Consider the following 27,187-nt stretch of genomic DNA (forward strand, 5'->3'; position numbering starts at 1 on the left):
AGTTTTTAACTTAGCTCTACGATCTTTCTGACACGAGTTGTGTGTATGCGGATATGACGAAAAAGAAGAACGCATATTGCATGAGACCTTTTATAATTTTTTTTTTCTTTTTTTTTTTTTTTAATTTGGGCAATGTTGAGATTATTTGCGTAAAGCTATATGCAAAATATATTTCTGTATATCTGTGCGTGTCTCTTGCTCAATTTTCTTGATTTATTTGTTAAAGATACGCAGAGTGTGTTTGGAAAGCGCGCTATCGGTACTAATACATTATTCTATCTTTGTATGTTATTAATTATAAAGCAAGGATAGCACGATGTGTCAATGTTTAATAGCACGCTTCCTGAACGCGCTTGTATCTTCGACTGTATCGCTTATACAATTAATTTACGTCATACAATTTATATTATCCTAACATTTCCCTAATTCTTCAGTTCAATTCCGCTATTACAATTAATTTAATATACTTAATACATTTCACGGATTAAGAAAACGCGTTATTTACACGCATTATTTATATATTTACTTGTTGAATTATCCAAAAGTATGCCGGGTCAATTTAGAACATTTAAAAAATATTTTTGTTTATAAAAAAGAAAGATTTGATGGCGCGTTGTCTTTTTCCAAATTTCTTGATGTTTAACATTAAATGTCCAAATAATTACGCTTTGTATGTGTGACTTATTGGACCAATACAGTAATTGATTTGTGATCAATCTTTTATTATATTAGATTTAAAAAGTGTATCCTGCATTCCTTAATGAGATTTCAAGCAATTTTAGTTTTCATATATTTACCAATATAAATTGCCAATATAAATAATTTAATTACAGATATCAATAAAATTTTTAATAGAAAACTGTTAAAAAAATTTTAATTTCTCTTGCTGTCAGTTTGTGCAATTTTTGACAGAAACAAAAGAAAAAGCGGAATGGCAAGTAGAGTTGCAAGATCACAACAAGTTAGGAGTGTTAGAAAGTGGCAGGTTACGAAGTTTGTGTGTCTCTTCGTCCTGTGAAGGAAACGATAGAGCGAATGCCTTTTACAGAAGTCTGAAACATAAAAGAATGCAGTGGTTCACACATGTCAGATTATATGATGAAGAAAAAAAGAATTACCTTTTTCTTAGATCCATTAAGGAAGTCCTTGTACATTTCCGAGCGTAAATATCTTGAGTAGCTATCACTTTTCATTAGATGATATACATGTGCCTGAAAAATAATAATAATTAAAATAGAAAATTGTTCAGAGATATCATATTAATATGACATAATAAAATAGTTAAAATTTATAATATATACCGCGGCAACGTCGTAGCACCATCGATCGGCCTTTTCAAGATTTCTTTTGGTAATCTCGTAAGACCGAGAATCGACATTAATGGGACAACTAGCATCCGTGTCCAAAAATTCATGCCATATCTCTTCGACTTTGATCTGGACGTCTTTCTGCGGTAAAGTTTTCAATTCCTGAACGGTTTCCCAAAATCTGCACATATCATAAATGATCTCGTCTCCCTGATGCAAATTCAATATCGTATTACGTGTGTAAGATGGAATACACGTAAGTATAAAATATATATGGGACAATACTTTTAATAAAAAAAAGAAAAAAAAATACAATAATTGTTGTACGTACTTGAGATTTTCGCCGCTAAATTCCTTATCTAAAAAGCGTGTAAATTGTTCTCTACCAACAGGATCTTGTAAGAGTTCTTGAAGACTAAATGCCCATCTTTTTACCCGTCTCGCCGATATTTCTTTCCTGCATGTCGCAAATAAATATGCGCACAAAATATACATATAACATCAGAATAAAATTTATTAATTTAAATACGAAAATATTTCTATTTTTTATAATAAACACTTACGCTAATTTTTCTTGTTCCCACATTTCCGGGCTATCGGATATCCATGGATTTGTGAGCTCGGGTTGCGTGAAAAAGGGATCGTACTCCATGTATTGTTCAAAGTATCCGATCAAACTAAAAATATCACAAATATTGATTAGCCTATAAACGCATATAATATGTGCATTCAGCGACGCTTAAATAAATGCAATATTATATCATCAAACGCAATATAAAATAAAATGTGGAACAGAAACTTTTACATTCGCTATTTTATGTAAACGTCAAATAATTGTAACAAATGTTAATACAAATATTTGCAAATAAACTCTTCGATTTACTTTGCTAAAATAGATAATGAATCTATTAACGTACGCTTCGGCTACTTTTGAGACCTTGATGACAGACTTGTCCAATCTGTCTTTCAAGGTCTCAATCTCTTTCTGCAGAAATTCTATCGATGAAGTAGTGCTCGATTCCACAGACGGCGATATTCTGCCACCTGCGACACCCAGGTGTAAATGCTTACTTGGCTGTACAATGGATTTGTGACTGCGACAAGCTTTCTTAATATCCAACTCTGTAGTATTTACGCATCCGGGCTGGAAATTAAATTTCATTGAAAACCGATATTTCGCTGATAAAAATATTTCTCTCATTTTTCGTTATTTATAACGCAACACTGTCATCCCGATATTTTATCAATGACAAAACATATTATTTTAAAGCAGAAAATTACCATTGGCCGATGTACATCCCAGAAGGCTCTTTCTTGGCTGTCCAAGACCTTTCTTTCTAACTTGTCTCTTTTTTTGTCGACTTTACTCTGCGCTTCCGCCTGCATAAAAATAAATTCCCATTTACGCGAAAACATCTTTTGCAATCTAGCCAGATTCTCCGCTTCGTAATCCGCCAGTTCTAATCGCGTTTTATTCTGCATCGTCCTTTTACATAAATAAACAGCTGTAACATTTAATACGTACCAATTAGTATATAATAATTAAGTTTTGTAAATCAATAAAGTTTGATATAAATTGATGAAAAAAATAATAAAAAAGTAATATTATACACAATACAAATGACAAATTAAATTAATGATAATAATTTTCTTTACCATAATCAGTGTTTTCAGGCTCCCAGCAATTCGATGGCCAAAAATACGGTGTTTGAAACCTGTAGAATGTGTTATCGTTCTTTACGGTAAGGCAGTGGTCGTCGATAGGAAAAAAATATCCATGAGATGCCATAAGATGAGCCACATGAAGAGCCTCTGAATTAACATATTAACGTATTCAAATTATATTAATCGTAGAATTATATATAATAAAATCAAAGTACGAAAAAAGATGTTTTATTATTTTACCTTGATCATCGATATCCATACTTTTCATCATCCACGCTATAAGATCTGTACCTAAAGTTATAGAATTCCAATTTTTTACTTCTTTGTAATTCTGATTGAAATCGAAATATAATCATACTTATGACGTTAAAGGGTATTTGGATTTACCTGTAAAAACAGACGGGGTCTTCGTCATGAAAGTCTTGACTGTTTTTACAGGCACACCGGTAAATTCATCCAGCATTTTTTCCACGATCGACTCCATCTAAAAAATAATCCAATATTATTTTAAGTGAAATAACAATCCCCGAAAACTAATATAAAGAATATCGCTTGACTAAAAAAATAATATCTTTAAAAAATATCCAAAACTGATTTAAATCACGCTGAAGTTGAACGAATATTTTCTCAAGAGAACATTTTATTAATATTAAGTGTTTATTTGCAATAATACCTTTTTGTAGACAAGGTAATTAGGGGTATCTTCGGCGCAAGAGGCAGTGACATTGTATGTGGGAGTATTAGGAGATAAATCCGGGGAATCGTTGGCGTGATCATCTTCATTTCTCTTATCCTCATCTGCTTCGGGCGCCTTTTTACTGCTGCTGCTGCTGTTAGTTTTTTCTATTGGTTTTCGGCGGCAAGCCGATTTTTCGGAGTTCATAGTTACCATATCCACTCTAAATATAAAAATTTTTTTGTAGAATATTAAAAAACGTTGCAAAAAATAAAGCAATTAAAATAAATTTTACTATAAAAATTATAATTACAATGTAATCAGTGGAACTGAACTTTTATAGCGTTCCATAAGGAAAGTTCTACAAATTCGAAATTAGCTTATTAGATCTTAAGATTGGTAAAAAAAAAAAAAAATAAGTTTAGTCTCGAAGAAAGAAGGTCAAATCGAAGAAGGCTTTAAAATTAAGTCCCGAGAGTTTTATTTCACGCCAGATTTAGCGTTTAGATTTTTTAGATTGATGATGAAGGAAATTTAGCACTGTATCGTTTGTTGAACACGACACTGTAGAAAGGCCTTGGTACTTCTTAATATATTCTTGCGCAATTTTTCTCGCGTGAGAAAAGTTTCCACGACATCGATCCCGGCGGCCAATTATCTAATTACGATATAGTTTGTCCCGTGAATTTAACGAACTGATTTTATTAAAAAATTTTTTTACCCATGGTCACTTCTAATTTCCAGTTGATTTTTTTCTGACAAAAATAACAAGAGACCGTTTGAGTTCCCGGGTTATATTATTCAAGACTGTAGAGACAGATCTATCGCCAAGGCCTATTCCACAGCTACCCCTTCTTCCCTATCGCCGGATGCTCAGCGATAAGGGTGCTTGCGAAGAGGATATCGATGAAATATTACCTCCCATACTTCAATCTCAAATATCGAAACGAGAAGAGACTGATAAACGAAAGTGAACCACGAATTTGTTTTAAATATTAACACTGACACTTTATCATAAATAATTACAAACTAAACATGCAACAGAAAAATTTTACTAAATCCAATAATAAAATTGCGTTAAATATCTGCTATGAATATTACTTTCATGTATTTGATTTGAAAGCTTACCTGAATTGCAACACCTGGACCCGTCGCAATCTGTTCTTAAAATCCGCGAAGCTCACGTACTGCCTAGCACGGGATTTATCGATGCAGCATCCTTCGTCATATTTACAAATTCACTTGCGTAACATTTCCGAATACTGTCAACGTCTTCGTTCGCAGAACAATAACTAAAGATCAGCGGATGTGTATCGAGCTTGCAGCATCCGTCTTCGGGATGTATGGGCGTCGCGCCAGCAACCCTTTCACTGTACGTCACACAACACGGTGCACCCTCCTGGGTGAATAACGAGCGAGTGTCATATTTACATTCAGGAGCGATCTAGGAACCTCCCGAGCGACCAGTCGGTCTCTAAAATCATATCTCTTAACACTTCGTGGAGGAGCGACGCTTCGGGCTCGAACAAATCGGCATTCCGAGTAACAGCACTGGGAAAAAGAGATGAGTAAAGAAGAGAGAAAGAGTAATTGTATTTACGATGTAATCGCACCTCGGGGTGGCTCGCGTGTTGACCTGTGCGAGGAACAGGTCAAGATAGTAGGGGGTGAAAGTGCGCGCGCGCCCCTTTCATGATCTACGCAGCGGTTTGTGTTTCCTAAGAGCGCACATTAGATTGACTGTCCTCATGCCCAGGCTGCAAGTGCGCAGGTTTCGAGTGCCGTTTTGGTCTTGTGCCAGGGTGAGGATCGAAATCTCGTTGAGCGGCGCCGGCAATAACCAGTCGATAAACGAGACGCGGCTGCGCCCCGCGCTGAGTCACGGCATCTCGCTCAAAGCGCATTTCCGACTTCCACTTTGGAGAGCTTCCAGTACTTCTAATAACTTACAATGTAAAATAAATTAGTTGACAATAAATACATTCTCACATGATACATATCGCAATTCTAGTCTTATTGGTAATATAAATTAAAAATTAAAGAAGTAGTGTTTTATTTTATTTCTAATTATATTTACCTCGTCGGTTTTTATAAATTTAAATTTCTCCCTGTATAAAATCCGAACTGGAAGCACTGGAAATTGCAACTTTTTTCATTATTTTCTAATATATTGTTTATTAATCTAAAAAGAGTAAAAATGTAAAGGATTATTAAAAGGATCCGTAATATACACTCAGAAGTTAACTTCCTAAACTTAAAGATAAACCATGGTTTATACATTGTGATGTACAGTTTATTATTTACATAATTCATAATTTTTCTGAAATATTATTGATAGTACTTTTACACATTCCTTGCTACATTGTACTATTGTTATTTCAAAATTTTTATTCTTTCTTAGCGTCTAATTTGGCTGCCGATTGGTTTTCCTGAAACATAAAAATGATGAGATTAATATAACATCTATGTTACAAATTTACATATAAAACAAGTTATTGCATACGGAAATGGGATAAAAAATGTCAGCAAAAAATAAAACGAAATAAAGCGAGCGTAGACACTTAAGTTTGCTTTCATTTAAACTAACTTCTTCGCGAGCTGTCTTCGTTTAAATTTTTTTCTGCTAAAGGCACAGATGATGTTTCATCTATTGATTCAGAAATTTCTTCATCTCTTCGAAATATTACATGTTTTGCTTCATTTTCATCGTTGTTTGCAAATGCTAAACGTACAGCAAATTTTTAAAAAGAGACACTTGTAAAATGTCGCAGTGCGAAAGTGCGAAATACAATTATAAAAAAAATGTATGTTATAAATTAAATATATTTTATAATATAAATTAAATATAAATTAAATAATATGTATTATTTAATTTAACAATTTAATTTTGATAATCAACAGCTAAAAACTCCAAAGAAATTTTTTTTAAGTATTTCCAAAAGTAAATAAAAATTGCATTAAACAGGATGTAAAGATGTAAGGATGTAAGGAAGGGATGATGCAATAGAAACTTTCTCGTTGCATCCTACCTCCTTGTTACCGCTTAAAGATGTGTAAGCACTCTGCGCAAAGTTACTGGCTGTAGTAGCCATTGCGGTACCTGTGACAATCGTTAAATCTACAAATTCCTTAAAAGATGTTGGCATCTTTGGCATTTCCGGAATTGGGATTTGCAGCTGTCGATTGTCACCCGGTTTAACTAAAATTATTTATCATAAAGCATCTACATGTATCCATCATTGGCAATTTGTCTTTACCTCGTTAAAAGCTAGTATTAACAAATACTTATTGTATATCAAAACAATTTGTCATAAGCAATGTAATATCCATTACCACCATAAATAAAATTATAGCCGACGTTTATGTAATGCTTAGCAATGTCCAATCCTTCTCCTGCCTTTTTCGGGTAACAAATAGCTGCCATAGAAAGAGCACCCATGCTAGAATACATTATTCGTTTGAATCTACGTCCTCTAAGTCCAAGTACAAGCCCTGTTATTCCACCAATAGCAATAGCACCCATTCTAGGCATAACATTGCTTTCCTCGCGTAAATAATCTAACAGAGCTGCAAAAGACATATAAATTATTATAGTAATTATTATAGATTATTATAGTAATAAGATAATTTTTAAATGCATACTTAATACTCACATCTGCTGTGTTCCAAACCAATGTCAATGTTATCTGAAATGGCACCAGTGTATTGCTGGTATTCTGATGTAACTGCTTGAATTGACTTGCGAATTTTAGATACATTTTGCTCCAGAGCTGATGGTGAGGATTCTGTACTGTTATATAAAATTAATAAAAAATATTACATGAAATAAGTGGCAAAAATATGGATTTCTAGTTCATTGCAAGACAAAACTGTCTCTTAATTGTGAATTAATCTTCTAAATATATATAATAATTGTAATTGGAATTACTTGTGCTTTACCATGGAACTTGTTTAGAGTAATCGTCTTCAAAGGAATAAATAGGTAGTTCAGATGGTCGAATTAGTTTCTTGATTTCTGGATCCTTACTGTAAGAAGACATTTTGTCTGCGGATGGATTTGACGGTTGTACCGCAGGTATTGCGCATAGTCCGCACGGCATTAAGATTTTCTTGAAGAACTTGACATGTAAAAGAAATATTGTTAGTATTTTATCAATTATTTCATACATAAACGTACAACTTTACATAATCACATGTTTACCATTACTCGCATTTTTTCGTGAAATATCAATATTAATTAAATAAAATTGTATGCATAAATTATATTTGTTGCATTACGATGAATAAATAATACTCGTGAATGAAAAAAAAATGTATAAACTTTCATAAATTTGTCAAAATCTGTTAACAGAAAATGCATAAGACGTAATCCACACATTAACCAAAACTAACCACACGCCGAGAGCTAAGATAACTTAATACCTAGAACGGCGTACCATCACCTGCTGTTTTAATTCAAAGTTCGATAATAAAATAAAATAAATAATAAAATTCAATAAAATCTTTTCTCTCATGCATGTTTTTTTTAATTAGAGATTTTTGTCGAATGGTCCGTGACAAGTAATTATACTCACTTTAGATTTGTAAAAATATCAATTGACATTAAAAAATATATATATTATCAAAGAAAATCTTAATGTTTCAGATGTAAAATTACATTTAAAAAAATGTTCTTAATTTTGCATTCAAGGCAAGAAATTATACTGCCATCTATAACATTTTTCAACATAAACAAAAGAAATAAAACAGAGAATAAAAATAATGTTATCTTTAATATTTACAATGCATAATTTTTGTATTATAATTAAGAGGAAATTTATTTTTACGTAATTTTACATTTCAAACTTTACATAAGATATAATTGTTTTATAATTAATGTTTATAAAAACGCTATTTTTCAAAGTATACCATAGTTTTTTTCGTTAAACATATCTGAAAATTTGAGTTTTCTGGTTTTGTTATAAAGTTTTACATTAAAATTAATATAGTCTTAAAAAGAATTTTTTTTTCATACTTTAATAACGGTTCTACCCAGCTCTACCAAAGAACCTGGTTGATATTCGTCACAACGATGAACAGGTTCTCTGCAAGTTATATCTTTACCAAATATGTTCCCAATAGTGAAGTCCAGAATTTTATGTATAACATCATTCATACCGTCGTATTCTAAAATGTAAGATTGCGATTCGTACTTCTATGTAATCGAAAACTCAAAATGTTTGGTTATGCATACATATCAAAACGTTTTAGCTTCGTTTCTTTTTTTTTTTTTCGATTTATGCCAAATTCATATCGTATCTTAGTATTGATCAAAGAATATAGCCTATCATAAAACAATATTTAATTCTAATTATAAAATACACATTTAATATTGTTCAGTTGACATTTTATCTGAATTTATTATAACAAATAATATAGTTATAATGTTTTTCTTTATGAGTTCGTATTAGCATTAGGTCCACGTCGGCGGCCAAAGGTTTGGACGACATTGACAAATCTGCGATTGTATTGAATACGTCGTTTTGCACGGCCAGTCTTCTTTTTGCTCTTCTCTTGCTTTTCCACCTATAAATATATTAAAATATTAATTCAAGTCATACATATCTTATAAAAAACTAAGATAAAAAATGTTTTAAAGATGTATTTAATAAATTATTCACAAGTTATAATAAACAAGAATAAATTCAAATAAATAATAAAGGATAAAGCATCTTCTTACCTTAGGTGTCTGAGCCTTTACTTTGCCAGCACGTGCCAAAGAACCATGAACCTTTCCTGATAAATACAAAAAAACACAATAGAATATAAAAATTAAAGTATTAAGAAACACATATTTTCTATATGCTGAGTATTTCATCCTGTATATTTGCCAAATATTAACTTACCTCCTCTTAAGGGTACAGTCAATTCAAGTACATCTGATGAAAGTTCATTTACTGGAATATTGTCTTCTAATAAACTTCCATTGCAATAAAGATTAAATTCATCTGTGATGCCTTGCAGACATGCAATTTTTTCCTGCATTCCAAAAAAAATTATTAGAATAATATGCTTTTTTTTCAATATTTCTTTTAGTTAAATAGATCGTTAAAAAAATAAAATTGTGGTAAATTATGCAAAGATAAAAGTCCAAAATAACTTCCTCCATAATCAAATTTACAGATTACTTTTGCATTAGTGCTCATTCTAGCATCATACAGCAAACAGATGCTAGGTTATCATTTTAATGCACCATCCAAGGATGTTAAGCTAAATATTAAATGGGATATGTATCAAAATAATTATTCAATGAGAGATGAATACCTTTATGTGTTGTATTTTCTCATTGTCCTCACATTCAACGATAGTCGTTTCCTGACCACGGATTTGCAGCTGCATGGTGACTGAGATACACAAGTACTTTCTGACGTATATATCAAAAATCCTAAACGATTAATTATAAAAGATTAATTGGATATTTAGCTGAAAAAAAAATCACGCAAATGGCGGAGGATCGGCAACGTGCTTTTAGGTTGGAAATGTAAGAACATATGCTGAACGGCTCTCTCGAATCGCGAGGCTTCGGACGCAGAGAATTTAACAATGTACCGCTAACGTGCTAACGTCGATTGAACATTTGGTAAATATAAATCCTTCATTTCGTACAATATTGAGATATAAATCACACTTACCTCGCCGATACACACGCGCGACGAAATCCAAGAACGGAAAGAAATTCTCAAATGCTTTTTGAGCGCAGCAGCAGCAGTATTTATCTTGAACACGCTGAATGTTTGACCCAATTGCGTATTAGCTTTTCAAAGATGAATGCCGATTGGTCGCCGGGTGCGTTCTAAAACTTATAAAATTTGTTTTCTGTAATTGAACTAGCTGCACCCGGCTGCACTAATCAGCACTGTTTCGAAAGTTAACCTTTAAATCTAGCAACATAGATTTCACTTCTATTGGTATTACATTATTTCTTTTTAGCAGCGAAAGACGATTCGGTTGAAAACTTTTGTTTTCGTTCTCCGGATGGTGTTAAATTGTAACAAAAATTGACTTTATTAGTGCAAAATTAAATTAATTACACATTGGACAATGTCGGTTAAAGTAATTGCAACGACCTCGCCGTCAGTTGAATTAAGTTCCTACCGTGATCAACATTTCAAGGTTCTTTTTTACAAATAACCTTAAATTGTTCAGTAGATAATTTCAATCTTGCTTCGATTTATTTTTGTGCAGAGTGCATTTTTTAGTCTTAGTTGCAACAATTGCGTATTGCCACAGACATCTGATTAATTAATAATCGATTCAATTGTATTTGCATATATTTTTAATTTTGTATTCAATTTTGAACTTTATGACTAATTAATCCTTTTTATCTGTATGTAGGGAACAAAGGCTGAGCAGGACAAACTTTTAAAGAACTCTTCTACCTTGTATGTGGGCAATCTATCTTTTTATACTACAGAAGAACAAATATATGAATTATTTTCCAAATGTGGAGATATCAGGCGTATCATTATGGGTCTCGATAAATATAAAAAAACACCCTGTGGTTTCTGCTTTGTAGAGTATTATCTAAGAGCAGACGCTGAGAATTGCATGAGATATGTAAATGGTACCCGTTTAGACGATAGAATAATTAGGACCGATTGGGATGCTGGTTTTGTTGAAGGCAGACAATATGGCCGTGGCAAGACTGGAGGACAGGTAATTATTTCTAATACCTATAAATACTTTGTATGACTTATTAAGATACAATATAATGGCATACATGGCATGTAATGTAAATGTAATAATATTTTTTTAGGTTAGGGATGAATATCGATCAGACTTTGATAGCGGGCGGGGTGGTTACGGTAAAATAATACAGCAAAAAGTAACAACTATTTCTGACAGTGGATTTGGTCGGTAATTATCTTTAAATGCAAGACACTGCAAATGGTCATATATGCACAAGTGTTCAACCTCATTGACTATTTATGTGACTGAAATAATTATTTCTAAGTGTAAATATAACAAATAATAAGCTTATATTAAGTAGTAATAAAGATAAAACAATTTGTATTTGTAGTGAAAAATTTCGATACCTTGGATGAGTATGTCTTGTATTGTAAAGTTACAATTGAAAAAATTATAAATTTTCAAATTAATTTTGAATATAATTGTAAAAAAAAAAATCTTTATGGTTCATTGAATAAATGTAATGAAAAATTTAGATATATGAAAGAAATAAAATGCATTTTCTATAAAATAAATATCTTTTTTTTTTTTTTACCAAATGTTTTTTTGTAGTTAATTCTGAATTTGTCTTATTATATTTCGTATTTTATAAAAAACAAATACTTCGTATTTTGATATATAATAAATAAATTTATTTATAGCTAAACTTTGAATATTAAAAAAATATACATGCTATTAAAATATAAATTTTTGAGGTTTGGAATTGCATTAAAATTTATTGTTACATTTGTCATTTAATTTTTTTTTTTAGAATTAGTATTTAATTTCGCGGAAGTGACTGCAACATCGTTACTTGCAACACCATTATTACTTTTCTGAGACAATTTTTGTTTGATTAAACTCATAAAATCTGTATCATTTTCGCTGTAATTTCTTAGATTGTTCTGAATTTCTAGATTTTTACGAGCAATTCTTGTATGCGTACGTTTTTTATTTTCCAAGTTGACTGGATTATTTTCATGATTCAAGCTATTATTTATTAAAATATCATTCGATTTTACTAATTCTTCTGTTTCATTCTCATTTTTTTCTATAATTTTATTAAAGGATACTTGATTTTTAATTTCTTGACTAAGAGATGTACTTTTATTTACATCGGACTTTTCTTGAGTGGATTTTTGTACTAAAAATTCTGCTGTACAAATTGAACCAATATCGTCTTCCGATGTATCTAAACCGAGTATGTTCTTGTTAACAACTCTACCTCCATGTAAAAAAGTAGAGATGTTTTTGCGGCGCCACATTTTAGAAGTGCTCGGTATAAACTTCTTGGATTTCTCAAAGTAGAATTCGGTCACATCAACATTGGTGACTTCCCCCTTCAGAACTTGTAGGTACTTTTTCAATGCTGTGTAAAAATGCAGCTTGTCTACCATCCTGGGAAAATTAGCGCATCGCGCGCTACTCGACGGTGTCACCCAGATTGCAGTATCACCAATGCGTTCTGGTTGTAAGCCAAAATAAAATTTGGATTTAGTGGTAATATGGCCGAATACATCATAAATGCATTTACCATTAAAAACAGCAATTTTAGGCTTGTACAATTTTAATTTCTCTTCCACTACCTTAGAACCTTCTTTGAGTTCTGTTCGTTTGAGGTCTGCAGCAGATCTAGTGGGACGCGATACGATATTTGTTAGACCAATACTGTACTGCAATAGTTTATAATCCTCTTCAAAGTTGACAAATTTTGGCGTTAGACCAGATTCATATAGAAGCCTGTAGAAGTGATTACCAGGGCCTGCATAGTATCTACCACGGTGTGCTGCCATTAAACTCGGATTGATTCCGACGAACACTATGTCCAGATTCATCTCCAGATAATCCTCCAAGGTGTACTTTTGCAGTTCCTCCTCTGACATCCCATCGAATCGGTCTATCTTTTTCTTGGGTCGTTCCGAGCTTTCCGATGGTCTTTTTTTGAGCTTGTTTAAGTCAAGAGATGACATGGTTTTTACGCAGCGAAAGAACACCTTCAGGAATCGATCTGCATATTTTCATAATTCTGATGTAAAGAAATTTTACGAACATCCATAGTTTATTGCTGAAAAATATTAAATGTAAAACTTGTTTCTTTTTTTTTTTTTAACATAGACGACAAGAGTGAATAACACGCATGAAATTTTGCGTTTTGCAATACCTGATTTTTTAATAATTCCCATTGAATACAATAGTACATACATATGTAACATGCAAAATAAGCGAAGCAATAACATGACATAAATTAAATGGATATATCACGAGGTCGACAGGTAAGCAGACAAATACTAGCGCGTGGTCGAGCGCCCTCCTTCGGACCCGGCATTAGAAAAATTACACGTTCGTAATATTAAAATGTATTATCGACAGTTACCTGTTTTGGATAAAAAGAGAAAAAAGAATTAAACCAACGTTCTTCTTTTTCAGTGATGACGTCAAGCACGATGTTAAAAAGTATTGGGCATGATCGGAATGATAAATCGCCATGCATTTATATTTTGTCGAATGGCATTCGACATTAAAAGGAGCCTGGAGAAGAGGTTTCCTTGGGAACACGTAAACACATCGGTAATTCTTCACGTATCATTTTTTATTATAATACCTCATCATTTAACTTACGAAACAGTTTTTTTGCTAGGATCTAAATTGCATTTTGGCATGGCGAAGATCAAAACAAATGTAAACCGCGCATCGGCTCTTCCTGTAAGGTTTACGCTGGATGAATGGCACGTCAACAATCAGTTCAGGTACTAGTAAGTCATGCGTGCAGAATTACACAAAATTGCGAGACGTCTAATAATCCAGCTAAACTTGCCGAGTTCTCTGTACAAAAATTACCAAGTCTTTGAGACCTAAGCTGTATGTTAGAAATTTTATTACTTTTATTAAAAGGCCAAATAACAAGATTCAGGTTTAGATACAATCTATTCTGGACAAAGTATTTTTCTTTAATTACAATCTTAATGAATTCAGATATCGATGCTCCGAAGCACAGCAGGAATTATCGGACCGCCGTTTGGCCGAGGCAGCACTCGCCTGTGAATCTGCAAAGGAAATTGTAAAAGCCAACAAGGAGGAAACGGATCATAGACTGCTGGAGAAACTCAACGATATCGAGTTTCGTAAAGCGGAATTGCTGCGAGTAAGAAAGGACTGTGTCCTGGAAATCGACGCGCTGTCTGTGTACAAGGAACGACTCGCTAATGTGCTAAAGTCCGTGAAAAGAAACGCTCTTGTAATTTGCGAAAAATGTCTCGCTGCCAGGTCGTTAAAGGTTTCTTGCTAGACTTCGAGCAATTAGTCGCACAAAGTGTCCGCTTTCTCTTAAAATTAAATTTTCTAAAACGAAATTGCAGGGAACGTAGACTGGGCATCGATTTGGTCTACGACGACGTTGAAAAGAATCTGCTTAAGGAGCACGATGCGATCAAGAAGGCCGGGAGTTTGCTGGGCCGCGTATTACAGGAGACTTGCGAACAAATTCGTAAATTGAAAGCTACTCTGTATCACCTCGATCGTGATCTTGAAAACAAGGAAAGTAATTTACGCATTGATCGTCGAAACGTGACTCTAAAAGAGACCGATTGCACTCGGAGTGTTTGCCGTAGTACTTCATGCTTCGACAAGTCGTGCGTAACGTTGTTAGGAATTATTAAGTATCGTATATAATTAACATATTATTATCTTGGAATACAGTTGAAAACGTTTAATCTAAAGCCGCAGCTAAATTGCGTTATGATGTCAGAGAATAAACGCGTATACGTTTTCTTTGTTTTATATACTACGATCAGTTAGTTTTTTTTGCAAATTGTTCGATAATTAACGATAAGCGAATATTACAGCAATCAAAAAATTAATGTATATGTAAAACGTGTAATCCTAATTGCATAAACTATTCAAGAATGTTGAAATCATGTACAACGGGACTTTTAATTGCAGGGTAGCGTTAAATGAATGGGAGCTGCAAACGAATACTAATATTATCGATGCAAATAAGGAAGGAAATAGTGCAAAGCAATTGCGCTGTTACGTTGACACGATAATTAAAAAGACGATTGATGATTTAGATAAACAGAAGAATGACACGAATGAAGCCTTCAGGCAACGTATCGAAGAGACGCGAGAAGCGAAAACCAAATTAGAACTTCAGCATTCAGAGGTAAACTTGTTATAAAGTCCGGAAGTAATAACTTACTTTATATGTTTCTAATAGAAGTTTAATTACTGTTACGAAGAAAATTTCAACGAAATCACTGACACTTTTTATTTTAACGGCACATTATTTTATTGCAGTAATTTAAAAGTCTTGTTACTACCTATCTTGCAATTTTAAATCAACTTTCTTCGCAGATAATAAAACAAGTAGCTGCTATGTCGAATAACATCGCAAACTTAAAGAAGACAATAGCTGATAAAGAGGGCTACATGGCTCTGGCTTACGCAAGATTAAACTATCGATGTCAACGTCCGGGTATGGAGTGCACTCAAGATTTCGTTGAAGCCAATCTTGTGAAAGAAATACATGAATTGCGGAACGTCGCGGCGAATCTTCAACGAACACTGTGCGAGGTTTGTGATATTTAGTTTACGGAATTTAAATTGTAGAAATCTGACATCTCTTGATACGTCTTGCAAAAGTGGAATTTAATTTTATTATTATGCAATAGGCGGAAGGATCGCTGCGTTATTTGCTCAAAACGCAAGTTCAACTTGAAGAGGATATTAACGTGAAAACAAATACTTTGAAACTCGATGAAGTCGAGTGTGCAACTTTACGTCAAAGTATAGATTATCGAGCATATTAAAAATTCATGCATAAATTTATATACATATACGAAATTGTTTTTATTCTGAAAAGGGAACATTTGTAATTCTAGTGACATCAATAAAACCACGTTGTGGTTTTCTAAAAACCAGTTTTTAAACGAATTTCTAATATCTTTACGTAAAAGATAAGAAGAAAAACTTAAGGATGTATGGGTCTACGAATTAAATGACGTCATGGAAATTATATTTACGAACAACAAGGAAACAAACGTTACGACGAAATGGGGTCGTGTACCATCGGCGTCTCTTCTTACACTTTTTGTCGGTGCAATCGCAGTCACGCATAGCTGCAATCTCTCCTTTCCCTCTCCTTGTTGAAATAATATGAAAACCACAACGAGTAGGCGAATGGATGCTTTCAAGAACCGGTACACGCACGTGAAACGAAGGAGGGAGAACGCTTTCGTGAACGGCATAACCGACTTGCCGTTGCTAGAACACTTTAGTTCATATACCAACAGGAATCGAATCGGTCAGTGAATTCGCCTAGGTACACTTGTTCCGTTGGTTGCACAGAAGCTCATTTTCTTTGCGGACTTTTCTCCTACTTCAACTCGTCGGAGAACTCGCGGCTGTAGTGCCTCGCAAGAAACGCTCGGTGTGTATGTGTAATGTGCGCGTTGTAAATCATAAATTTTGCGATCGCAAATTATACCTAGATATAACTGATAGTACATATAAAAAATATCAAGATATGCTTTCACTGGCTATTTTAGTTGATTTAAAATTCCGGTTTCCGCGCGACATTAATTAAAATTCAATCAGCAAAACGAATCGTTGCACAATTGGATAACTTGAACTCTTATTTATTGCATCTTTTTGTAGAAATATATATACATATTTATTTTTTTATGAAATCAATTTACTATCTTTTTTAACATTGCTTCAAATGGCGGATACCATATCGAAGATGCCAATTAATCATAATAATGGAATAAATATTACGCACATGGCCGATAAAGATTGTGTAAGTATTTCCATAAACTACACTTAGCACTTATTCTCAAATGTATTTCTGTTTATTTTGTGTAAATATAGATAAGGCGGCGAGACGATAATTTATTAATAATATATGAACAGCTTAAATTAATGTCTCGCCGTTTTCATCCGTAAAATAAAGCGCAAGTTCAATAATTATTTAAATGTATTTAAATATAATTAATTTTTTATTTTTGAAGATTGCAAGCATAAAAATGAACTTTGCAAAGTTTGTCTGGCATGTACACTTTTTTTTTTTTATACGCACGAGGTATTTTATAAGGTGTATCTAGTTCTTGTTCTGTTTAGTTTTTTTTTATATTAACTTTTAAATATTACCTCAGCAAAAAGGTTTCCAACTATTAAACTTTGCACAAACCGATGTCGATCTATTACAATTTAACATCTTAAATTTTTTTTGTTATTTCTTTCTAATATATTAAAATTGCTAATTTAGAGATTTCAATTGATGCAGACTGAATCCTCGCGGGTGAACCGTCTCGTCTTTAACTTATAAATATATTTTTAGCATTTGAAAAATATGATTTTGCATGAATTAAGAAGTATACGTTTGAGATACAGGTTTAGGTATAGCTCAATTATTTTTACAGTTCAATTGCATTCGTTTTGCGCTGAATCACGATTGAAATTGAACGCAATGCGTGAGGTTTATGCAATCAGAAAGATCGCGACCCTGCATTTATTAACTGTTCCGTGAAACAATCAGAAAGTGTCGTGAAAAAAAAATAAGTATATTTCGCGAACGTTTTATTTAATAAACATAATACTTTATATTCGTTGCTCTCTGGCAGAGCGTTGTAGAATAAAGCGATGCAGAAAAATTAAAAAAAACTAACGAGTCGCGACAAATAAAAGCTGACTTTGATATTTACAATTTTAGCAAATAAACATGGAATTAAATTGTCCGCTTTTTCATACATATTTACCACGTAAGACGTTAAGCAGCGCTTTTTTATACTTTATTTGCGAGTGTGATATCAATACGTCTCCTTCAGATTGAACAAAGTGTAAAATTGCTTCAACTATACTTTAAGAAAAGGAAAAAAAGTCTTTTTAAGTGTTTTGTTTTTTTCTCTTTACATTGTTTTTTTTACAAACGCGAGTTAATAATTATTAATTACTATTAAAAATGCCGTTTCTCACCACGAGATAGCACCACGATGTGGGTAGTGTTATTGATCATAGCTGGACTGCGGAAGTCCGTCCGTCAGGTGAAATCTGCGGCGAACGGTCCCGCGGATTGCGTAAATAGCCGCGAGTTCATCTTCGAGTGTCCGCGTTTTGTTTGAGGAGGGATGCCGGTCATCAGCCATCGGGTCCGCCGCGGTGAGCCGCGAAAGGGGTAGCGTTCCCGATGGCGGCTCGAGCGTGACGCGTTTTACGCGGTAAACACGCGATTTAAAAGGATATTGCAGAAATGCGCGCTAGCCCCGTTTAAAGCGCACGCCGCATGGAGATACAGCCCCGTCTTTCCAGTAAGTGAGCGTGCCGCGAGGTAATTCTAGTGCACAACCCGGAAATGCCCCGGGTCGGAAATTAGCGACGCGAGAAGACGCGATTTTATCGGTAAGGAGGCCCGCTAAGGAGACCGTCGCTCCCGTTGCGCGACGTTAGATGGCACCACCGATTTTGTTTTCATACGGATTGTTTTGATACATGTTTTGACGCCGAACAAACTGTCAAAATGTAACTGCGAATGTAAATGCACGACAATAGATTTTAACTAGCTGGTAAGCTTGAGGATTGTTCACGCCAGCTCGATTGTGAAGTCTTGCATGCGTTATTATTACGTTGATAACGCACGTGTTTCATACTTGGCGAAATTTTGTGAAAGGTACGTAAGAAATTAATCTCGTTACTCGAGGCGTTATCTTTATATAAATGCAAGACTTTTGTGGTTGGAGTAATTGCTGCGGTATGAAAATGTATTGAAAACTTTCAATTTGTTACGGTTTAACGTAAGAGAAAGGTATTGCTCTTATTTTTGCTAAATTCAATTTAATTTTGTATATGTGAATAATTTTTTTGATTATCTGAACGACAAGAGGACTGTTTGCAGTATTTTTACAAGTCTATTCTATCAATTACAAACGCTATTGTATTGAATAACTTTTACTCTAACGTTGCAAGAACTTTCACAATGTATTTTTTCGTTACTGACGTTATCAATTCAGAATAATTGCAGAAAGTGAACAGAGACTTTGATCTTTATGGAATCTTAATTAACAATCTAGATATAGATAGTGAAATATTAAAATAATATTAGCGTTTGAAAAGTCACGAAGATGCTAGATAAAAATTTTATTGAGGAAGAATCACGAATGAAAAAAAATACGGAAACTTTTTAATTTAATTTGTTTTATAAAAATGTAAATGACACGTTTTTTTAATTCTGATAATTAAGCCAGCATGTTAAAGAATTTATATTATATTAAGTAGATATTTATCGAGGAACGTATGTATTCGGTATTTTTTAAACGAAAGTAGATAATGCGATATCCTGCAGATATTTTACCCTATCTGGGTCGTACAACGAGAAGTATAGTTGATAGGAGAAACTAAATTGGTAGAAAGTAGTCGGTGCTAAGCTAGAAATCTTGCAATGTGCTCTAGCCGATCAACGACTGGAAAATATCTTGATAAAAATACGTAATATTTTTCGCACAAAGTTGATTGCAAATCTAAAAATCAATTATGGTAGAAAAAAAAGTTTTTTTTTTTTTTAATTCCAATCTTTTGACAGAATCGAAGACTTTATGATTTATAAAAATCCATAAAAAACCAGTTTGAAAAGTTGTTTGTCTTTAAAAAAAAAAAAAAAGGGAAAAACTCTGAATAAAATTTGCATTACCGTAATTCATATTCAGTCAACCATGAGTGTTTCATTAATAAATTCTTTTTATCGATTCAATATATTATTTTAATAAAAATAAAGCTACTAGTTTATATACGAGAACGTTGATTATCTCTTATCGCTCAGCATGACTCGCGATTCGAAGTCGGGGCATAGGGCAACACTTTCCGCTTCGACCACATTCAATTCGTCGGTATGCGTTCGTAGACGAGATTCGTCGCGTTTTCTAAATTACATTATTAATATTTACCATGATTGTTTGCAGGATATTGAGCGCGGCGAGGGCCGTTTCGTAGGAGTATCCTCGGTGTCGGCGTCGACGTCGCCGTCGGTCCCGGCGTTGGCATCGACGCCGACACCGCTGCACGAGAGCAACGCCAACAGATGTGACGCGACGAGGGCAACGTCCGGAGTGGGGCAACGCAAAGCGAACGCACCATCAGGTACGCACCAGGACGCCCAGGCTGCACGTGTCGGCGGGAGCGTGAACGCGGCATCAAGATCCGAGGGAGATCTCGTCGCGAGTAGAAGTCGCTGGAGAGCGGTTGGCCGGTTTTTGCGACGTTTGATCCTCATTATGTTTCTACTGGGATTTGCGATTGGAGCAGTGGCTGTAATAGTGTTCTACATGGGTCCGATTTATCTCTTTCAACTGCTCATAGTAGTCTCCGTCGCCTATTTTGTTGCCGGTGGCCGCCTAAGATGGTTCTATGTTGCCCTTAGGACAATACCACGTGACTGCAAGTGAGTCTCAGAATATTTTTATTTTTTTACGTTTGATTACCGAACGCTTCGTCATTATATAAGTAATCAACGTCAGAGAGATTAAAAGATGAAATTCCACTAAACGATTGGCTGTAATTGTCTCATTGGCTTAGTAGTTGCGAACAACAATAGTCTTTGCTTGTCTGAGTCTTTCAGTTGAATAAAGTTTACAGTAACTGTGCAAATAATAAAAGAAATAAATCATATTTTTTGAAAATCTACAATTATAAAAATAATGTTTTACAAGTCCTTATAATTGAATAATAATAATTGTACATATGATGAATCGTGATGACGTTGGATACTAAAATTATCGAAGGCCACGCCATTGGAGATTTGCGGGAAAAGTAAGGAAAGAAAATCTTACGAAGTTTCTTCTTGTGCCACATCGCTTTAGTGATATGTAGGAGCAAAACATTGGCGTAACTGCTCTGTTCGGTTTCAGATTTTCTATCTTTGAAGTCCTCTTAAACGCACGAGATATATCTGCAATGCATAATACATTATTCATTCTTAGACACATATTTATCACATTGATTTATATGACATTGTTGCATATAAGTTATTAGACATTTTCTGGAAGTTGTAAAACATTATTTAAAAAAAAGAAATATATATATATATATGAAAGCCGATTTAATTTAACACTTTCAGTAATGAAATTAGAAATAAATTAGAACAATGAGCTACAATTTCGATTATTTATAATTAATAAATACATAGTAATAGAAGCTCAATATATGGAAACTAGCGTACAAACAAAAAAAGTTATATAAAAAAATGCTTTGTTCTTATATCATTATGTTTCTGAATAATTAATTTGTTAATTAGATGAAAAAAAAATTATGTAACGTACTATTATTTCGCTTTGGTCAAAGATTAACAATACTTAGTATTCGGTAAAAAATATTTACTAAGAAACATTTGTATCATTGTATCAGAAACTTATATTCTTTAAAAACAGAAAAAAAAATACTTAGTTACGATGAATTGAAAATACTTGACACCCGGACGTCTATAATTTTCTATCACGCAAGTACGAATAAGAGTAATTAGAAGTAATTTTATCTTATGAGTACATCGTGGATTTTTATAACAGTTCAGCTATCGTGTCCTGGCAAACACAAGTAGAAGACACGCGCAAAAAATTATTAATGTCAAAAGATGCTTTTTAACTTTCACCGGAAGCTACCGCTAATCGGGATAATTTATCTTCTGTTCCACCAGAAAATTTCAATATTTAATTAAAAATCGAATCCAGTATATATAATTTTTGATAATTATAATTATTACGTAATTTCTTTTTTTTTTTTTTCAAAAAATCTGAAATTTATTTCTGTGACTTTTCTGTGGTCTTTTATGTATTTAATATGAGTAACATAAATTTCGCAAGCTTGTATCTTATGCTGAATGATTAGTGTATTCTAAAATATACACATCAACACAGCTGTTCAAGGAAATAAAATGAAGTTTACTTAGCTTCTCCGTAAAATATTCCGCTAAATAGACGTTATTTGCTTACATTCCACTTCTTTATTCATTTTTATCTTCAATATGGTTTGGTAACGTCAGTGTTTTCACGGAAATACCGTAATATATATATGTATATATATATATTTTTTTTTATCAAGATTTTCATGTTGTGGCTTTTGTAATTTAGTAAAAACGGGAAGAAAAAAATTGCGGTTCTATTCCTTGTTTTAATAATTATGCACATTTTAAATAATGTTTTTTAGTAATCGTTATTAATTAAGAAAAAATGACTAATAACAAAGATAAAAATATATTCTAACACATTATTTTTTTTGCTTTTTTTCTCTTTAATCTGTGCATACGTTATTACAGTAATGCAAGAATACTAAGCGTTTTCTACGAGTTTTTAATGTTTTAATCTTTTGAACAAATTATTTTTTCAATGCGGTTGTAATCTATTACTACGACTATGACGTCTTGACCATAATTATGGATTTAATTGTGGTCGTGGTCATGATCATGATGAAAATCTAGGCCATGATTGGAATCACGCCAATAACATCTCCATATGTTTTCTGATCAGCGAGCTTAAAGAATTTTATTATTATATATACAAAATAAAACACAGTATCAAATTTTTTTATGTTATCAGCTATGTTACGAGAAAGTATACAAATAACTGTGTCAACTTTAGAACTACTAAAAAGTAGGATAACTAAAAATGAGAGAAATTATTTTGACTGTATGTACTTAAAAAGTATAAAATACAATAATTTAAAATGGGACGCGGATTATTATTTTTTAAATTATATTTTATAACTTGGTAGCTCTTCTTCCGATTTACTGCTAAGTGAAGGTTTATACATTCTCTTCTCTTGACCTCATAAAGAAATAACGGAATTTCTCAGTTGACCATTTGATGTAATCGTTTGCACGGAATATTGTATGCAAGACTATGCATATAAAAAAATTTTTGTTTTAAAAAAAGTAAATTAATCGCAATTTATATAATAGAATTAAATTAATTTTCTTTGACAGATGTCGTTTAATTTTATTTTTATTATTAGTAGATATTATATCATTATGATGTGAATACTAAGCCAATCTTAGACATAATATTAAAAATAGTATTCTATTTGTGGTTGTTCTTAACGACAATACATTGCCTTGAGTGTATAATAACACATCATTAATATAGCTTTAATTAAGTTGTTTTCCTTGAACATCTCCCATTTTATTACAGAGGACTTTTAGGATATATTAGAATGCTGTGGGCAGTACACTGTCACGAGAAAAAAAACAGGAATGTCGCCGATATATTTAGGCAATATGTCAGCCGTCATCCTAATAAAATCTGTTTTATTTTTGAAGACCAAGAATGGACTTTTCAACAGGTAAAGCTTATTTTCGCAGAAGGCGTTATTTTTATTCAAAAGCTAGATTTTATTCAATAAAAGTCAACTGTAAATTCAACTTTTCCACGTTATACTTTTAAAAATAGTTTGAATATATCTGTATAATTCTATTAATTTTTTTACAGGTGGAAGATTTTAGTAACAAAATTGCGACGATATTTAAAATGCACGGTTACAAGAAAGGAGACACAGTTGCTTTACTGTTAGAGAATCGGCCGGAATTTGTTGCAATTTGGCTAGGCTTAACTAAGATTGGTGTCGTAACGGCTTTGATTAACACCAACTTGCGTAAAACCAGTCTTCTACATTGTGTTAATATTGCAAAGTGTCAAGCGTTTATATATGGCACTGAATTTTTCGATGGTAAGAATACTAATTAATATAATATAATTATTGTCTATTTTAGAATCGAAAAAATACAAAAATTACGTCTAAATGTAGAATTTTTTTCGCTATTTTTAAACAATTTTCAAATAATCAATGATTAATTTAGTAAACTATTATTTTTAGCCGTGACAGATATTGTTTCGTCGTTGGATGCTAAATTAATGCTGTACAGATACGGCAGTCATCCGAATGCAATGTCGATTGGATTAAAAGAAAAAGATTTGAATGCTCTACTGGCAGATACAGCCGCTGCACCACCTGCAGTGCAAGAAAAATGTGGTTATCACGATAAACTATTATATATTTACACCAGTGGTACTACAGGTCTTCCCAAGGCGGCTGTTATTACTAATTCAAGGTGAATTTTTTTAGTTCTTACAAGTCTGACAAATTTTTTCAATTTTCGGAAACTTGTCAAAATTAAAAAATGTCAAGCAGAAATTAGAAATGTAATTAAACAGATTATTTATTTTTCACAGATATATCTTTATCACGGCTTCGGTAGAGTTTATGGGGGTTTTACGCAATTCTGATAGAATATATACACCTTTACCATTGTATCATACGGCTGGAGGAGTAATGTCTGTGGGGCTAGCTTTGGTATATGGACATACGACGGTAATCCGAAAAAAGTTTAGCGCTAGTGCATACTTCGCTGATTGTGCGAAATACAAATGCACCGTGAGTATAATTTTCTATTTATTAAATCAATGTATAACTTTAATTGTTAAATTTATGCCTTGTTATTTTGTTGCCTTTTAATTCGTCATAGTACGAACATAAAATTAGTACTTTTTACGTTTTTATTTTATGAAAACGGATTCCATCGCGTCTCGCTTTGATTGTTATTTTTTTACTAACGAGATTAAAGTCGTATGAGCATTACATTTATACCTTAGATAACATTTTGGAAAATATCAGGTTGGTCAATACATAGGAGAAATGTGTCGCTACATTTTGGCCGTACCGCCCAAAAAGGAGGATCAGGAACACAATCTTAGAATAATTTTTGGTAACGGATTAAGGCCGCAAATTTGGGATGAATTTGTAAAACGATTTAAAATACCGCAAGTGCTCGAATTTTATGGTGCAACTGAAGGCAACTGTAATGTCAGTAAGTATTATCAAGTATTTAATTTAATACTTTGCTCTATATATACAGTACTTAAACCAGAATCGTTAACAAATGTGTTTTTTAGTGAACATCGATAACAAAACAGGAGCAATAGGTTTTTTTTCAAGAATTATTCCATCAGTATATCCCGTTTCTCTTATTAAAGTAGATAAAGATGGGGAACCTGTACGCAATTCTAAAGGACTGTGTCAAGTCTGCGAACCCAGTAAGTTATTAAAATAATATTAATGTATTTGTGCATGGAATAAATTTTAAATTAATTTTATATTTTAATAGACGAACCTGGCGCATTTATTGGAAAGATTTCACCGAACAATCCAACGAGAGCATTTTTAGGTTACGTAGATAAAAAAGCGTCCGAGAAAAAAGTAATTTATGATGTTTTCAAAAAAGGCGATTCTGCTTTTTTATCGGGTATATAAGCTTTAATATTTATTATTTATTTTGAAGCTGTATAATTCTATTAATTTAGTTCATTATAAAGAAGAAAGTAATACTAAATTTTTGTCTGAACTGCTTGTATCTATAATGCAGCATAAATTAAAACTTAAAAAACTTTATAAATTTAATTATAATCATTAGGGGACATTCTTGTTGCCGACGAATTGGGATATTTGTACTTTAAAGACAGAACGGGAGATACGTTTAGATGGAAAGGAGAAAATGTATCTACTTCTGAGATTGAAGGGATAGTTAGTAATCTGATCAGTTATCGAGATTGCATAGTATATGGTGTAGAGGTAATTATGGAATTTGTATATTTATAATAATAAGCTGACATGATATAAAAATTTTAAACAAACTGAATAAAAATTGCATAATAAATGTTTTACATAAATAAAATTTGTTATTAACAGGTTTATGGTGCTGAAGGCAAAGCAGGAATGGCAGCAATTTATGATCCAGACGGTACATTGGATTTAAATAAATTAACTGTTGATATTAAAGAACAATTACCTCCTTATGCCAGGCCGCAATTTGTCAGAATTCTGACAAAACTTGATCTCACAGGTATTTGTTCGTGAATAGATAAAATTGCAAAGCACACATTATTTTTATGCGCTAACTTTTAAATACTAAACATATACTGTTTGTAGGAACGTTCAAATTGAAAAAAAAGGACCTGCAAGAAGAAGCATACAATCCTCACATAGTTCAAGACAAACTGTATTACCTAAACGCGAAACTTGGCTATCAGTTATTAACGTCAGAAATTTATGATCAAATTCAACAAGGAAAAGTTAAGCTTTAAATATACAGTAGTTGGAAAATCTTAAACCATGACGATTGTTTTACGAAGTGATTAGAAGAATTAAATACCGTTACAACGCATCTCAGTGAATTGATACTTAGTTGTACTTGCACCAAGCTTTTGTTTTATCTACTGAATCTATAAATATTGTGACAATATATTCCTAGAAATTGAAGGGATCTTTTAAATGATACAAGAACAGGTGAATGTTAGTGTAAAATATACTATAAAGAAGTAGATATTGTAATCTGGATATAGCTAAAGACTATTGATACTGTTCATGTAGATCTCACTTCAATACAATTAACAATTAGTGTGTTATTAATACTTAGTAATTAATAAGTGATTCTTAACAAAGTATTTTTGATTTTGAAATATTTTTGTTTTACATATGTTCCTCTCTTCATACATTTGTAAATATTACTTCCAGGTTTACTTACTATTTTAAGATAATATCCTTTTTAACGCTTCATGCTCACTTCATCAGTTAGTTATGTCCAGATAATGATGTCTCTAATTTTATGCGATTCATGTTAAAATGTTTACATTGTTTTATAAAAGACAGTTGAAAATATATTGAATTTTTATATTACAAACGTTGTCTGCTTATTCATGTCAGAAAGTAATAATTAAAATAGTAACAATTAAGAGCGATATGTAACGATAAATCTCATGCTTAATGCAATGATATACACATATGTTCTTAATGCAGGTATTATGATAAA

At 32.6% G+C, this 27,187-nt stretch overlaps 6 protein-coding genes across 8 annotated transcripts; 3 read left to right on the forward strand and 3 right to left on the reverse strand.

Annotated features, from left to right (window-relative positions):
• Positions 1-88: 88 nt before the first annotated feature.
• Positions 89-8,070, reverse strand: Rsg7 (regulator of G-protein signaling 7). Its single transcript, XM_070664226.1, has 18 exons — positions 7,850-8,070; positions 7,588-7,766; positions 7,302-7,438; positions 6,982-7,215; positions 6,678-6,847; positions 6,051-6,077; positions 4,833-5,047; positions 3,646-3,871; positions 3,360-3,456; positions 3,213-3,263; positions 2,964-3,119; positions 2,589-2,812; positions 2,225-2,451; positions 1,871-1,984; positions 1,639-1,764; positions 1,302-1,488; positions 1,119-1,211; positions 89-1,052 (listed from the first exon to the last, which is right to left on the reverse strand). The coding sequence occupies exons 1-18, from the start codon at positions 7,859-7,861 to the stop codon at positions 987-989; spliced, it is 2,541 nt and encodes an 846-aa protein (XP_070520327.1). The 5' UTR covers positions 7,862-8,070; the 3' UTR covers positions 89-986.
• Positions 8,071-8,967: 897 nt separating this feature from the next.
• Rps30 (ribosomal protein S30) lies at positions 8,968-10,435 on the reverse strand. Its single transcript, XM_070663939.1, has 5 exons — positions 10,320-10,435; positions 9,952-10,072; positions 9,534-9,666; positions 9,368-9,423; positions 8,968-9,213 (listed from the first exon to the last, which is right to left on the reverse strand). The coding sequence occupies exons 2-5, from the start codon at positions 10,024-10,026 to the stop codon at positions 9,082-9,084; spliced, it is 396 nt and encodes a 131-aa protein (XP_070520040.1). The 5' UTR covers positions 10,027-10,072; positions 10,320-10,435; the 3' UTR covers positions 8,968-9,081.
• Positions 10,436-10,558: 123 nt separating this feature from the next.
• Cbp20 (cap binding protein 20) lies at positions 10,559-11,891 on the forward strand. The gene is made up of 3 exons (XM_070664953.1): positions 10,559-10,800; positions 11,023-11,343; positions 11,444-11,891. The coding sequence occupies exons 1-3, from the start codon at positions 10,729-10,731 to the stop codon at positions 11,546-11,548; spliced, it is 498 nt and encodes a 165-aa protein (XP_070521054.1). The 5' UTR covers positions 10,559-10,728; the 3' UTR covers positions 11,549-11,891.
• Positions 11,892-11,957: 66 nt separating this feature from the next.
• LOC139107379 (G/T mismatch-specific thymine DNA glycosylase) lies at positions 11,958-13,642 on the reverse strand. Of its 2 annotated transcripts, none has more exons than XM_070664950.1 (2): positions 13,517-13,642; positions 11,958-13,420 (listed from the first exon to the last, which is right to left on the reverse strand). In XM_070664950.1, exon 2 carries the CDS (start codon positions 13,323-13,325, stop codon positions 12,111-12,113), a length of 1,215 nt encoding a protein of 404 aa, XP_070521051.1. In that variant the 5' UTR covers positions 13,326-13,420; positions 13,517-13,642; the 3' UTR covers positions 11,958-12,110. The 2 variants fall into 2 exon arrangements, with proteins under 2 accessions (XP_070521051.1, XP_070521050.1); XM_070664949.1 differs by having other exon boundaries at positions 11,958-13,363; positions 13,517-13,592.
• A 140-nt stretch (positions 13,643-13,782) lies between these two features.
• On the forward strand, positions 13,783-16,557 carry Tektin-c (Tektin C). Its single transcript, XM_070664951.1, has 7 exons — positions 13,783-13,923; positions 13,994-14,102; positions 14,329-14,619; positions 14,712-14,984; positions 15,295-15,514; positions 15,706-15,924; positions 16,023-16,557. The coding sequence occupies exons 2-7, from the start codon at positions 14,014-14,016 to the stop codon at positions 16,158-16,160; spliced, it is 1,230 nt and encodes a 409-aa protein (XP_070521052.1). The 5' UTR covers positions 13,783-13,923; positions 13,994-14,013; the 3' UTR covers positions 16,161-16,557.
• A 470-nt stretch (positions 16,558-17,027) lies between these two features.
• LOC139107378 (long-chain fatty acid transport protein 4-like) lies at positions 17,028-27,058 on the forward strand. 2 transcript variants are annotated; one of them, XM_070664947.1, is made up of 12 exons: positions 17,028-17,149; positions 20,301-20,779; positions 23,517-23,667; positions 23,814-24,051; positions 24,199-24,433; positions 24,555-24,756; positions 24,997-25,189; positions 25,275-25,415; positions 25,487-25,624; positions 25,793-25,950; positions 26,068-26,221; positions 26,308-27,058. In XM_070664947.1, exons 1-12 carry the CDS (start codon positions 17,072-17,074, stop codon positions 26,460-26,462), a joined length of 2,322 nt encoding a protein of 773 aa, XP_070521048.1. In that variant the 5' UTR covers positions 17,028-17,071; the 3' UTR covers positions 26,463-27,058. The 2 variants fall into 2 exon arrangements, with proteins under 2 accessions (XP_070521048.1, XP_070521049.1); XM_070664948.1 differs by lacking the exon at positions 17,028-17,149 and adding an exon at positions 20,148-20,228.
• The last annotated feature ends 129 nt before the right edge of the window (positions 27,059-27,187 follow it).

The sequence above is a fragment of the Cardiocondyla obscurior genome, linkage group LG12 (assembly GCF_019399895.1).
Source record: "Cardiocondyla obscurior isolate alpha-2009 linkage group LG12, Cobs3.1, whole genome shotgun sequence".
NCBI classification, from domain to species: Eukaryota; Metazoa; Arthropoda; class Insecta; order Hymenoptera; family Formicidae; genus Cardiocondyla; species Cardiocondyla obscurior.

Excerpts from the sequence above, each read along its gene's own strand:
- Rsg7 (XM_070664226.1), bottom strand. Across the intron at positions 3,457-3,645 it reads ATTACCTTGTCTACAAAAAG|ATGGAGTCGATCGTGGAAAA; the intron begins GTATTATTGCAA and ends ATTATTTTTTAG. Across the intron at positions 1,053-1,118 it reads TTAATGGATCTAAGAAAAAG|ACTTCTGTAAAAGGCATTCG; the intron begins GTAATTCTTTTT and ends TTTATGTTTCAG.
- Rps30 (XM_070663939.1), bottom strand. The coding sequence starts at position 10,026 with ATGCAGCTGCAAATCCGTGGTCAGGAAACGACTATCGTTGAATGTGAG. Across the intron at positions 9,667-9,951 it reads AGAAAATACAACACATAAAG|GAAAAAATTGCATGTCTGCA; the intron begins GTATTCATCTCT and ends TTTGGAATGCAG. Across the intron at positions 9,424-9,533 it reads GACTGTACCCTTAAGAGGAG|GAAAGGTTCATGGTTCTTTG; the intron begins GTAAGTTAATAT and ends TGTATTTATCAG.
- Cbp20 (XM_070664953.1), top strand. The coding sequence starts at position 10,729 with ATGTCGGTTAAAGTAATTGCAACGACCTCGCCGTCAGTTGAATTAAGT. Across the intron at positions 10,801-11,022 it reads ACCGTGATCAACATTTCAAG|GGAACAAAGGCTGAGCAGGA; the intron begins GTTCTTTTTTAC and ends ATCTGTATGTAG. Across the intron at positions 11,344-11,443 it reads GTGGCAAGACTGGAGGACAG|GTTAGGGATGAATATCGATC; the intron begins GTAATTATTTCT and ends ATATTTTTTTAG.
- LOC139107379 (XM_070664949.1), bottom strand. The coding sequence starts at position 13,592 with ATGTTATTGCTTCGCTTATTTTGCATGTTACATATGTATGTACTATTG. Across the intron at positions 13,364-13,516 it reads GGGAATTATTAAAAAATCAG|ATCGATTCCTGAAGGTGTTC; the intron begins GTATTGCAAAAC and ends GAAAATATGCAG.
- Tektin-c (XM_070664951.1), top strand. The coding sequence starts at position 14,014 with ATGGCGAAGATCAAAACAAATGTAAACCGCGCATCGGCTCTTCCTGTA. Across the intron at positions 14,985-15,294 it reads ACTTCATGCTTCGACAAGTC|GGTAGCGTTAAATGAATGGG; the intron begins GTGCGTAACGTT and ends TTTTAATTGCAG. Across the intron at positions 15,515-15,705 it reads TAGAACTTCAGCATTCAGAG|ATAATAAAACAAGTAGCTGC; the intron begins GTAAACTTGTTA and ends CTTTCTTCGCAG.
- LOC139107378 (XM_070664947.1), top strand. The coding sequence starts at position 17,072 with ATGGCGGATACCATATCGAAGATGCCAATTAATCATAATAATGGAATA. Across the intron at positions 24,757-24,996 it reads GTGCGAAATACAAATGCACC|GTTGGTCAATACATAGGAGA; the intron begins GTGAGTATAATT and ends GGAAAATATCAG. Across the intron at positions 25,190-25,274 it reads TGAAGGCAACTGTAATGTCA|TGAACATCGATAACAAAACA; the intron begins GTAAGTATTATC and ends TGTGTTTTTTAG.